Source organism: Tiliqua scincoides, chromosome 7 (genome assembly GCF_035046505.1).
Source record: "Tiliqua scincoides isolate rTilSci1 chromosome 7, rTilSci1.hap2, whole genome shotgun sequence".
Taxonomy (NCBI): domain Eukaryota; kingdom Metazoa; phylum Chordata; class Lepidosauria; order Squamata; family Scincidae; genus Tiliqua; species Tiliqua scincoides.
In genome coordinates, this window is record NC_089827.1 from 31,269,456 (window position 1) to 31,282,445 (window position 12,990).

The 12,990-nt window shown below is 43.9% G+C and overlaps 1 protein-coding gene across 2 annotated transcripts in view; it reads right to left on the bottom strand.

Annotated features, from left to right (window-relative positions):
* MKLN1 (muskelin 1) overlaps positions 1 to 12,990 on the bottom strand; it is a 163,680-nt gene that overhangs the window by 127,210 nt on the left and 23,480 nt on the right. For both annotated transcript variants that reach the window (XM_066634642.1, XM_066634643.1), the window contains 2 exons: positions 11,062 to 11,150; positions 1,100 to 1,209 (listed from right to left, as the gene is read on the bottom strand). In XM_066634642.1, coding sequence (XP_066490739.1) covers positions 1,100 to 1,209; positions 11,062 to 11,150 — 199 coding nt within the window. The remainder of the gene's footprint in view (positions 1 to 1,099; positions 1,210 to 11,061; positions 11,151 to 12,990) is intronic.

The window sequence follows — 12,990 nt, forward strand, 5'->3', positions numbered from 1 at the left end:
GAAAGATGGGATATAATTTTTTTAATACACCCAGTTTCACACACTATGCCAAACCTAGAGATTCAAACAATTTTGTATATACGAGTCACATAGTGGATGACCATAGTAGGCTAGAGCCCCTTCCCTATGAGGAGAATACCCCATATGTGCAGTTTCTTTTAAAAAAAAAATAAAGACAAATAACGGAAAACAAGACAGAGGTTAATATTATGCCTGGTGTGGACAAAGTGGGCAGAGAGGCATTTTCCTTCCTTAAATAATACACAAATTCAGAGTCAAACAAAACAGACTGCCAAAAGAATCAGGACAGGCAGAAAAAAAGTTATTCACACAATGCTTTATTCTGGAATTAAGGGCAAAGGACATTAAAAATGTATGAGACTGGAGAGGTTCATCACTGGCAATTAGTTACGAAGGTATTATGGAGCCACCATGTTCAGAGGCATTGTATCTTCAAATTCCAGTTGCTGGGGAGCAACCACAAGAGAGGGCCCTTGCCTTCATGCCCTGATTGGGGGCTTCCGTAGTTTATCTGGTCGATCACTATACAAAACAGGATGCTGAAACATTTATTTTATTTTTTCACATTTTTATAAACATGATGAACCAACTCAGTCCAGCAGGGCTCTTTTGTTCTAATACAGTGTTTCTCATCCTGGGGGTCACCCCCCCCCGGACAACTGGAAACACTGAATTTCCACTTGAGGAGTGGTGACCAGCGGTTTCCCACTTACCTGGGGGTTGATTTTCATAGCGAAACCATAAGTGGGTCATGATCACATCAGGGAACTGTTCTGAGGCACGTGGAGTCCCAGAGAGGCCTTTTTTCCTCAGCAACAGCACAACCCAAGAAGTGCCATCACTACCATGTTGCTCCTCCCCCATCATAGCCTGCAAGGACTTAGCAGTTCCGCAACCTTTGTGTAAAGGCTGGGAACCACTGTTCTAACAGATCAATTCTGAACAAAATGCTGTTCAGCCAGTAAATTTTCTCTCTCTCTCTCTCTCTCTCTCTCTCTCTCTCTCTCTCACACACACACACACACACACACACACACACACACCAACAGTTTTTCAGCTGTTTATTACACATGCCTACCTTGCTGTACCAATTGAGGCAGGGCTGAACGACGTCTGGATCATCAATGCCATTAAGTTCAACATACCAGATGCTAAAATTGAAGCTGGGACCCCATGACAGCAGCGGAACTGGTGAAGGACAACAAAAAGGGCATCATGTAGTGAGACAGGAATTCCTACAGTTCAGGGGAGGCAGATATTAGATTCTCCAACATCACTGCTCCCAGCCATTCAAGGAAGCAGATCAGGAAACAGGGCAAAGCAACACCTATTGGCGCATGGATGTTACAAGAATAATACAGACTGGCTTCTCTCTCATCCAGTTTAGATCAACAGCTTCAATGTGGAAATGAGGTGCCAAGAACCCATAGGACACTCAGGACTAAATCCAGAAGTCAAATCGAGTTCTACATAACTTCTAGATAAATCCAAGTATCAGCCCCCCAAAAGTATGCCAACAGTGCATGAACTGCAATACACGTGACATGCTAGGGAAGAGGGTGTCACGTGTTCCCATTTCCTATGGTAACTGTTACTAGCTGAAACAAATGCATATGCTTCCTTGTTTACACTGCCTCTATCCCTGATGTTCACCTTGTAGCACCATCTAGTGGCTATATTCCAGCCTGTAAGCCCTGTGGGGTTGGATCCATCATTTCATTCCATATAAAGCATCATGTACTGTACATTAATGGAACAATGCCTTCTGAATTTAAAGAGACAGGGTTATGCTTTAAAAGCACCACTAGTCTTATGGCATCTCTTGAAAAGCAGACTGACAGAGAAGACCCCTTCCACTGCAATATTCTTTCAAAAACATTTGACATATTACCCCTTTAAGCAACAAAGAACTAAAAGCCTCAGAGCAGAAATATGTGCAAGTTGAGATATAAATCAAACATAATGAATGCCAATAGAATAGCATCCTCCCTTTACTATAGTATCATCCTAGCTGCTCAATATATATTTCAGATTTATAGAGTTGTGACAATGTGTGGAATGCATGTCACCACACAAGTGGGAGGAAGCACCAGACCATTTTTTAAGGAGATAATATTCTCTGATAATTTTTGAACAATGCACTGTTTGCATAGGACAGGGGTCAAACTTTTTGGCAGGAGGGCCACATAATCTCTGACACTGTGTCCGGGGAAAAAAAGAATTAATTTACATTTCAAGTTTGAATAAATTTACATAAATGAATATATTAGAAATGAAACTTATATGAATGAAGGTCTTGCAACAGCTCAAGGCCAGCATTTTCTTAGCTGCCGCTGTTGCAGCGGAGATGTGAAACAGCAAGCAGTGGGGGGAGCCCGCGTCCCACAGCTCATGCAAGAGGTTGAACAGTTGGCCGTTAAGCTGAGAGCGGTTGCGTCAGGCCAGTGCGGGCTCCAGCAAGTCTCCAGAGGGCCAGAGACTCACTGAAGACTGGGTGCTCCCCGCAGACCGGATTGGGAGTCCTCGAGGGCCGCAAGTGGCCCCAGGGCCAGGGACGTAGTCTAGGTTTGGGTACCCTGGTCTAGGATAAGATCACCTGTTCTCTTGATGCATTCCTGGCCAAATTCCCAGTTTTTAATAGTGCAGCTTAGTCCAAAAAATGAAAGCTTAAAATACAATTAAGTACTACACTATAAAAACCAAAACCCTTCCATACACATTAGCAACAATACCATTAACAGTCTACAACAGTTGATTCAAAAGGGTGCTTCAGCAGGCTTGGCATTCTTCAAGTACTTATCAGGAACAGCAGACCATCTTTCATGGAAAGCCAGTCGCCACTACAGATATTCTCCTGTACTACAGAGACACAGGAAAAGCTGCTCTAAGGGCCACTCCCAGTTCACACAGGGTAGTGATGAGGCTCAACACCTCACATGAACTGTCTGTACCTCCTAACATGTCTCCTAACATGTCTCTGCACTGCACAGGGGCTCATTAGCAGATGTCCAACTGCATTCCTTTACAACTGAATTGGTCCAGGAAAGTGGCTAGACCAGTGATTCCCAAACTTTTTCACACTTTTTAAGAAAACACTTTATCAGGACCCACCTAACTTTACAAGATTTAAAAAACACTGTTTCATTTTACCAGCCACTCAAGCCTGTTTTTATCCTTTTAACTATTGAAGGGGGACGACTGCCTTCTGGAGCATTTGTTGAGCTCCATAGCCATTGGATTGGGAGCATTATGATGGCCTTGCATTCCCTTTCACCTGGCCCTCAATAAGAGCTGAGACTTGTTTGTCTATTCACGAGTAAATGCACACATACAGCTCAGTTTCACTTTCCATAAGGCTCAATACATTTGTCTACTTGGAGAGAGGGGAACTTCCTTCTCAAGTGTTTTTTAGGGCCTGCATTCATTGGATTGGGACCATTCTGGCAGCACTGGGTTTGTTCCAGCTTGCCTTTCAAATTTGACTGGGGGCATATTCACCTACTTGCAAGTAATCGTACATGGAGCTCAGATTCACTTTCCATAGGGCTCAATACATTTTCCTTGTCAGTTTCACAACCCACCAACAATCAGGTCGCAACCCACAGTTGGGAACACTGGGCTAAACCATCATGATACTACCGTGTTTCCCCGAAAATAAGACACTGTCTTATATTTTTTTTGGCTCAAAAAAACACACTAGGTTTTATTTTCGGGGTAGGTCTTATTTTTTTTTTAATGTACAACAATCACAGCCATTCATGTACAAAAATATACCTTACAAAAATATCCCCTCAGCACCCAGGAGGATGTCTGTCTTCTCAGAAGTCAGTCCCTTTATAGTTAATGCGACTTACAGCCCAATCCCATGCATGTCTACTCAGAAGTAAGTCCCATTAGTGTCAATGGGGCTTATTCCCAGGAAAGTGTAGATAGGATTGGGCTGTCACTCCCTGAAAGTTGTAGAGAGTCTCAGAACCCAGGGTTGCCTCGCTAGCTGCTTCCTGCCTCAGCTCCTCCTCAGCATTCTCTGCCCAAGGCAGCACAGCAGGTGCTTTCTCAGTGGCGCGCACAGGAGATGCCTGCCTGTCTACTGAGAAGTCAGTCCCTCTATAAGCCCTCTATGGGACTTACTCTGTGTGGAGAGCCTCAGGGTTGCTTCGCTTGTTGCTTCCCACCACAGCTCCTCCTCAGCGTCCTCTGCCTAAGGCAGCACAGCAGGTGCGGTGGCACACGGGAGTGCAGCGTTCTGGTCTTGTTCTCCACCCACCCCACCCGAGGACCCCTCCCGCCCCCCCCCCCGGCCCTGATCACAACTAGGTCTTATTTTTGGGGTAGGTTTTATTTTCAGGGAAACACAGTATGAATCTGGAAATGTGGAAATCCAGTCAAGAGTCAACTGGCTTCTACAGGATGGGAGCAAGCCAGGACTTGACAAAAAAGGTTACTAAAAGTTTCTGGGTAATATCACACTGACTCCAGCTAAACCCTTCCCAGTCACTCTGCTGAAGACAGGTGCTGTTCATGCACCATGCAGGGAGGTGTTTTTGTTTTTTTAAAGAAAAAAACTGAAAACAAGCCAGGGTTCAGAAAAAGATCATTATTGTTTGCTATACAGGATATATTTTGTGCAGATTTTCTCATTCACAGTCAGCCCAGAGCTCCAACTACACTACAAACTTAATAGGTGTCAGTGCTAACACTTCTCCAAAGGAATCCTGGGAATTGTAGTTCTGCAAAATGTTAAGCCTGTTAAGAGATTACGGGCGCATTCCTAACTGGCACATAGGTCAGCATAAGTCCCCCAGGAGGGTCACAAATGTGCGTTTGCGCCTCCGTGGGAGGAAGCCAACACAAGCAGCAACAGTTGGCGCGGGGAGCGGAGAGGAGGCGGGAACGGGCGTGACTGGGCGGGGGGAGGGCGGGCGATGGGTGGACCCGGGGCAGGCACGCGGGGAGCCAGGGGCGGGGCTGGGACCTGGCAATTATGCCGGATCCCAACCCCCATCCCCAGGGAGAACAGAGCGGCTTCAAGCTGCTCCACTCTCCTCGGACTTGCACCACCTCCAGAGGTGGTGCAGGTCCGAGGAGACCTATTGGGGTGAGCACCCTTACCCAGGGGTAAGGGGAAGAGCTTCCCCTTGCCTCTGGCTGAGCCGCTGCTACCAACGAACCTGTGTTGGATGCAGCGCAAGCCTCCTGGCTTGCCTGCTCCAGCGCAGGTTTGGATTGTGCCCTTAATCACACAATGACAATTCCCAAGGATCCATAGTGAGGGTGAAGAGTCTAGGGGTACACCACAGTGCAACTGTCTAGCAGAGTGGAGAGAAAGGCAAGGTGGGAGAGGAGACACCTACAATGCACTTCATGTGCAATCAGAGACATGCACACTTTTCCCTGCACAGGGATTAAAGCAACTTGCTAAGTGGCCCTTAACACTAACAACATTTTCATACTGCTTTTTGACAAAGGAATTGAGTGTTTACATTAAAAAAAAACAGAGAAAAATCATTCCCTGACCCAAAAGAAGCAGAAAATTTTAAAAAGTCACAAGGAAATACCAGCAACAGTCATAGGGAGAAATATTATGCTGGGAGAAACGGACAACTGCTAAATATAAGAGAACCATCACTTCAAAAGGCACCTCTTTGCCCAGATAGCAGTGAGACACATCAGTTTCAAGAGAAACCGAATACAAGTGCAGTAATCTGTATTTCCAGACCAGCAAGCCCTGGAATTAAAGCAACCTTTTGAGCTGCACAGAACTGACTGGCTATTAAGCAAAGTTGATGAAGATGAACCTATTGCCCACAGCAAGCAGCTAAGGAAAGGGGCATTTCCTTCTGTAAAAGAAATTCCCACAGTTGCCATCACACTTTTGAAACATTTTCAGTCATAGAATATCTCTAAGACTGCAGTTTTCCCCCCTCTTTTTATTTTTCTTTCCTATTTTTGTATTTTATGTATTTTTTGTATTAATGTAGTTTGTTTTTCTTTTACTATTACTATAAATAAATGTAAAACCCAAAACATTTTCAACCATCAGTCACACTGTCTTTATTGTGCCCAAATATACACACACTTATGTGACACAGCATGTCTGCTGAAAATTCCTCTGAATATTCTATCTAAACTAACAGCATGGAACTAGAGCTGTACAAACACAAATCAACTACTGCTTACAAGTTGTGTTCTCAGTGCAGCCCACACACCACACGTAAACCATTTGTAGCAGGCTGTTCTGTGAATGTCATTGACTTAGAACACCTTCAGTACCACAGCAAATAACTTGGATATTTTCAGTCTTGGATGACATTTCTCTCCACTGACCCCCTAATCTTCAGTGCACACACTTATCTACCATCAAAATTTTAGAATGTTCTTCCCCATGACCAAGCACTCCTCTCTGCTGCCATAGACACTACAGGTGGACCCTTGTTATCCACAAGCGTTCCATTCCTGGACCCCTCATGGATGCCACATGCATCAAATCATGCAGATTTCAGTCCACTGAGTCCGAATGCAACCGGAGCCTTGCTCTGGTCGTATCTGGAGCTGTTTTGAGGGCCTCAAAAGAGCCTCCAGACGTCCTAGAAGGGCACATCCGGTTTTCAGGCAAATAATGGAAGTGCTCCTCTAGGACCTCCAAAGGCCTTTTCTGAGGCCCCCAGAAGACAACTTCCAGTTTCATCTTCCGATGCTTTTGGGGGGCCTTTCTGAGGCCCTCCAAAAGCACCAGAAGCCGAAACCAGAAGTTTGGTTTCTACCCTTTTTGGTAGCCTCACAAAATCCTAGAATAGCACTTCTGATTTTCAGCCAAAAACCAGAAGTGCCCTTGTAGAACCTCAAGAGCCTTTCTGAGGCCTGTGGAGGCTGCAGTTAATGGGGCTGCACGAACTGGGATGCATTCACCAGTTCCTGCAGCAGCTGTCCTGGGGTGCGGGGAGGCCTGCGCAAGCATCTGCAGGGCTCCCCAGGCTTCTAAAAGTGAAAGTGGAGCGATGGTGCTCCTCCTCCGCAAAACCAGAAGTAGAGTGTGATCGCTCCACTTTCACTTTTAGAAGCTTGGGGAGCATTGCATACTCTCGCACAGGGCTTCCTGTACCGCAGGACAGCTGCTGCAGGGACTGGTGAGTGCAACCCAATCCCTGCAGCCCCCCTTAGTGACACGATCCTCGGGATTGCGTTGCTGCCTTCCCCCCACCCCTGCTGCCTCCCTCCCCTCCCCTGCAAGCACTTACTGCAGTTTTCAAACTCCCAGAGAGTTCGAAAACCGAAGGTGTAAAGGATACTAAATTGGTAGCCAACATTCCCAATTAAACCCTGATCCTTCCTTGTTTCATGTTTTCAAAAATCATCAGCAGCCTGCTTGCCATCTCTTGAAGCCCAAAGCAAAAACTAATGAAGGCAACTTCAGTATTCATTCTTGTAACAAGTGGGACACTGTGCAAGGCATGTTTTAAAATCTCCTGTGCAGGATGCCCAGGGAAACAGCAAGTGCTTGAAAAAGTCCAAGTTGGAACTCTGATTCCGAAATACCATAATGAGGAGACAACAGCCCTATGCAGATGTGTTTGTCAAGGCTATGCCAGCCCAGACCCCACCCACCCAACATCCATATACCTCACAGCATGTTTCCAGAATTATGCATGCAAAGCCCAATGCCCACAGGCCCAGATTATGTTTCTGTTCCTTTCCCGTCAATCAGATAGAACTGGCCTATGAACATAGGCCCATACTGCAACATAATATCCAGACATCAGACTAGAATAAACCATGCTTTCCACCAAATCTAAGTGCCACAAAAGACATCAGCAAGAAGTTAAAAGTTATCCTTATTCAACTTGGGAATCCTGCCCCTTGCTTTCAAGTTTAAATAAAATCTGAGTTAGCAGCAATATCATAGGAAATTCGGCTTGCTTACAAAAGTCGCACCCATTTTTTAAATAACCCTGGGCTTAATCAAGAATCCTAGGACGGAGAGGGAAGAGGTGCAACATTTGAAAATGGGACTTATTCAGCAAAATATGTAAGGAATTGCCTTCTCGCCCACTGTCCATGAGAACTAGGTCCAAATGCATACTGATTTAATACTAAATCAGTGGTTCCTAAAACTTTCAGCACCAGGACCCACTTTTTAAAATGACACTATTAGGACCCTCCTAGCTATAAAAGACTAAAACAAAAGTTTCACCATACCAGCTGCTCAAGTTTCAGTTTTTATTTTTTTTACTGTGATGGGGGAGCCTTCTGGAGGGCTCGTTGAGCTCCAAGTTCATTGGATGGGGACCATTCTGACACTTGCCTACTCGTGAGTAAACACACATTTGAGGTTCTGTTTTGCTTTCCAATACAATACATTTTCCTTATCAGCATGGTGGAGGGGTGGCTTTCTTCCTGAGTGTTTTTTAGGTTCATCAAGTCAGGACCATTCTGGTGGTGTTGTGTTCCTCTCAGCCTGCCTTTCAAAGTGGACTGGATCATGGTCACCTGCTTGCAAGTAAACACACAAGTGCAACTCAGTTTCACTTTCCATAGAACTCAATACATTTTCCTTATCAGTCTTCAGCTTGTCAGTTTCACCACCCACCCAACAATCAAGTCGGGACCCACTGGCGGGTTGCAACTCACAGTTTGGGAAACGCTGCTTTAAGTGATATCTAGAGAGAACTCCACTCGTGTTTTCTTAAAAATACTGATAATCATCAAATATCGTTAATTTACACAGTCATTGAAGGGGAAAAGGGAATCATCTCATGAAAAGTTTCAAAGAGGAGAAAGAGGGAAGGAAGAGAACGTCACTTGAAGTCTAAGATGAAAACTCAGAGGGGAACATTTTTCTGTGCTGCACTTAGAATCTCTTGCCTTTCTATATCATATAGTCTGGTTTTCACAAGTCTGGTGATAACCTCTGGAGAGGGAGCTCCTTGTAGACCTCAAGGCCCATCTGTTGAGTTTTTTTATGAAATAGTACTAGGCAAGGGGTTAACGTTGGATCAGTCAACAGCCCCTTTAGCAGCAAGTCGTGATCAGCCCTGAAAAAGACTTTGGCCCAGTATTTTAAAAAACTGGACCAGGCATGTAACTCCAGTCTGTGTTGACCTGATTCCAGGCAGAGTGCTGAGTAGGGAACGCAATGCGGTAAGCCGAGAATTTTGTAAAGAAATTTGGATTGAACCCTTCAATTGTGTTATTTAATGCCGGCATCCATACTGGGATGCCATATAAAATTTGTGGAATGACTTTAGCATTAAAAGCTTGCAAAGCAGCTGGTACAAACCGGTTGCCCCAGGAGAAGAAAAAGCAAGTTATGGCTTGAACCACTGGTTTGGATGAATTAATTGCAATTGATCAATGAGAGGACCAGGAATGCTTGTAATGAAATCGAAGACCAAGGTACTGGAATTCCTTGACCTGCTGAATTAATTTTCCACTGAAAAGCCAAGATTGTGGTTTCCATGAGTTCCCAAATACCACAATTTTAGACTTTTCATAGTTTAGCTGCAAAGAGTTTGTTGTAAGATATATTTGTGTACTACTTAGGTTTATATTCTCTCTACGGTTTCCGTACAGAGTCTTCACCTACCAAATGTTTATGCCTAATAAAGGTTGACTTGACTTGACTTGAAGTCTAAGCACATGTAACTAAAACAACTGTGTGTGTTTCCTCTGCTAACCTCTGCCTCCCAGAGGAAGACAGGTAACAATGAAGAAACTCCACTGCACTCTACCTGGGCAAAACTCTGGGAGACTGTGTTGAATACAGTCAAATTCTATAGCAGTGTCTCTCAAACTGTAGATCGGGACACACTACGTGGGTCGCGAACCAATTTCAGGTGGGTTCCCATTCATTCATTCCAATGTGTATTTTATTTTTAATATATTGGACTTGATGCTACCCATGGTATGTGAATGCATTTGGGGAAATGTTACAGATATGTACTTTTAACAGGTTACTGTGTATGTACTTTTAACAATGGCAGTCAATGGGGCTTACTCCCATTATTCACAGGAAAGTGTGGACAGAATTGCAGCTTTTGGTACCTTTAGAGAATTTTTTTTTTTTAACAGATGAGCAACAGCTTTGGAGGGTTGTTTATTTTAAATACATTTTAAAACTCGCTGTAAACTTTTAATTAACTTAATTTGACTTGATTTTGTTGTATGGAGGTGTTAACAACTTTCCTGCTTAATGATGTCACTTCTGGCGGGTCTCAACAGATTTTCATTCTAAAAATTGGGTCCTGGTGCTAAAACATTTGAGAACCAAAGGTTTATAGAATCAACTTCATAACTACCATCAAGAAAAGAACTTCATATTCCCTATCAGCAACTTAGCATCTCACAGGCCTGGTAGTTCCCCATTTTCTACCAAGTTATACCTCTTTGAACAGTCCTATGAGCTATTCACTGTAGTCTTCAAAGTATGCTACTGTGAGACTGAGGAAGCTGGACTAAACGCACCTTTGGTCTCATGTTCTTATGACTGCAAGCCATACCTTCAGACCTGGGAACCACAGTGTGGCTGCAGTTACTACTCAAAAGTGAAGGACAAGTGCTCTGCACACACTTTGAGATTTTTTGGTTGGATATCAAGGCCTACAAATAATCCCAACAGTAAAGATTCTCACTTCGAATTGTCAACCTGATGCTCTTAACTATGTCACAGGAATGGAAGGGCAATCCATGAACATTAGGGTCATAAACTGTTTGTGAGTGTGCAGTGAGGAAATGGTTCTTTCAAACTGCATCAGACTTTGTAAAGCCAGCACAGATCCCATAACACCAGTAAAATTTATTCCCAGAAAGAGGTCAATTTGCCATGTTCTGCAGTAATAGCCTTCAACCCTTCAAGATAATCTGAAGCCAAAGCACATTACAGTCCTAAAGCCTCAAAGTTCCAAAAGGGTTTATTTCTTCACAATACACTCACTAGTTAATCAGTCTAAAGAAATGATGAAATAAAAAGGGCTTTCCAAATAGAAGGTCATTGCAAGCATGAATAGACAGGCATGATCAGACAAATGCTACAACTATATTTACCTATCTTAATAAATCGACAAGGAAACATCTGCTCATCAATTTTATGCTTCAAGGTGAACGTTTCTTTATTATAGTCATTCTTTAAGCCGCTGTGGAGAAACACAACAAGGTTATTAAATTATACCAAAGATTTTTTGGGGTTAAGTTACAAGAACTAGAAGTGACAAAACGTGTTAAGTAGATAAACTGAGATATGCTAGTACATGGATGGGTCAGAAATCAGTGGTAGTTCACAAGTTTTGCATGCAGAGAATCCCAAGTTCAATCTCTGCCATCTCCAAGCAAGGCTGGGAAATAGCTCTGCTTAAAAACCTTGAAAGTCACTGCCTATCTATACTATACATACTGCTGATGTACTATACCAAGTTAAATAGTCCAATGATCTGACTACAGAAGACAGTCACATATTTTAAGAATTTTTGTACTACCTTTCCAAGTCCAGATGGGCAGCTCAAGACTGCTAACAGCAGTCTTATAAATAACAATAGTATAAAAAATAAGTATAAATAATAAAAAGTATTAAAAAATAAGTCTCTACAGGCAGACTTATTACTTTCCATCAAGCTTTATATATCTGGACATTATATATCTGGACTTTCAGAAGGCGTTTGACACGGTCCCTCACCAAAGGCTACTGAAAAAACTCCACAGTCAGGGAATTAGAGGACAGGTCCTCTCGTGGATTGAGAACTGGTTGGAGGCCAGGAAGCAGAGAGTGGGTGTCAATGGGCAATTTTCACAATGGAGAGAGGTGAAAAGCGGTGTGCCCCAAGGATCTGTCCTGGGACCGGTGCTTTTCAACCTCTTCATAAATGACCTGGAGACAGGGTTGAGCAGTGAAGTGGCTAAGTTTGCAGACGACACCAAACTTTTCCGAGTGGTAAAGACCAGAAGTGATTGTGAGGAGCTCCAGAAGGATCTCTCCAGACTGGCAGAATGGGCAGCAAAATGGCAGATGCGCTTCAATGTCAGTAAGTGTAAAGTCATGCACATTGGGGCAAAAAATCAAAACTTTAGATATAGGCTGATGGGTTCTGAGCTGTCTGTGACAGATCAGGAGAGAGATCTTGGGGTGGTGGTGGACAGGTCGATGAAAGTGTCGACCCAATGTGCGGCAGCAGTGAAGAAGGCCAATTCTATGCTTGGGATCATTAGGAAGGGTATTGAGAACAAAACGGTTAGTATTATAATGCCGTTGTACAAATCTATGGTAAGGCCACACCTGGAGTATTGTGTCCAGTTCTGGTCGCCGCATCTCAAAAAAGACATAGTGGAAATGGAAAAGGTGCAAAAGAGAGCGACTAAGATGATTACGGGGCTGGGACACCTTCCTTATGAGGAAAGGCTACGGCGTTTGGGCCTCTTCAGCCTAGAAAAGAGACGCTTGAGGGGGGACATGATTGAGACATACAAAATTATGCAGGGGATGGACAGAGTGGATAGGGAGATGCTCTTTACACTCTCACATAATACCAGAACCAGGGGACATCCACTAAAATTGAGTGTTGGGCGGGTTAGGACAGACAAAAGAAAATATTTCTTTACTCAGCGCGTGGTTGGTCTGTGGAACTCCTTGCCACAGGATGTGGTGCTGGCGTCTAGCCTAGACGCCTTTAAAAGGGGATTGGACGAGTTTCTGGAGGAAAAATCCATTATGGGGTACAAGCCATGATGGGTATGCGCAACCTCCTGATTTTAGGAATGGGTTAAGTCAGAATGCCAGATGTAGGGGAGGGCACCAGGATGAGGTCTCTTGTTATCTGGTGTGCTCCCTGGGGCATTTGGTGGGCCGCTGTGAGATACAGGAAGCTGGACTAGATGGGCCTATGGCCTGATCCAGTGGGGCTGTTCTTATGTTCTTATGTTAAGCTTTTGAGGGGAAAGTTAGTTTCTATTCTTCAGTTTTTGAGAATGCTGTATATTGATTGA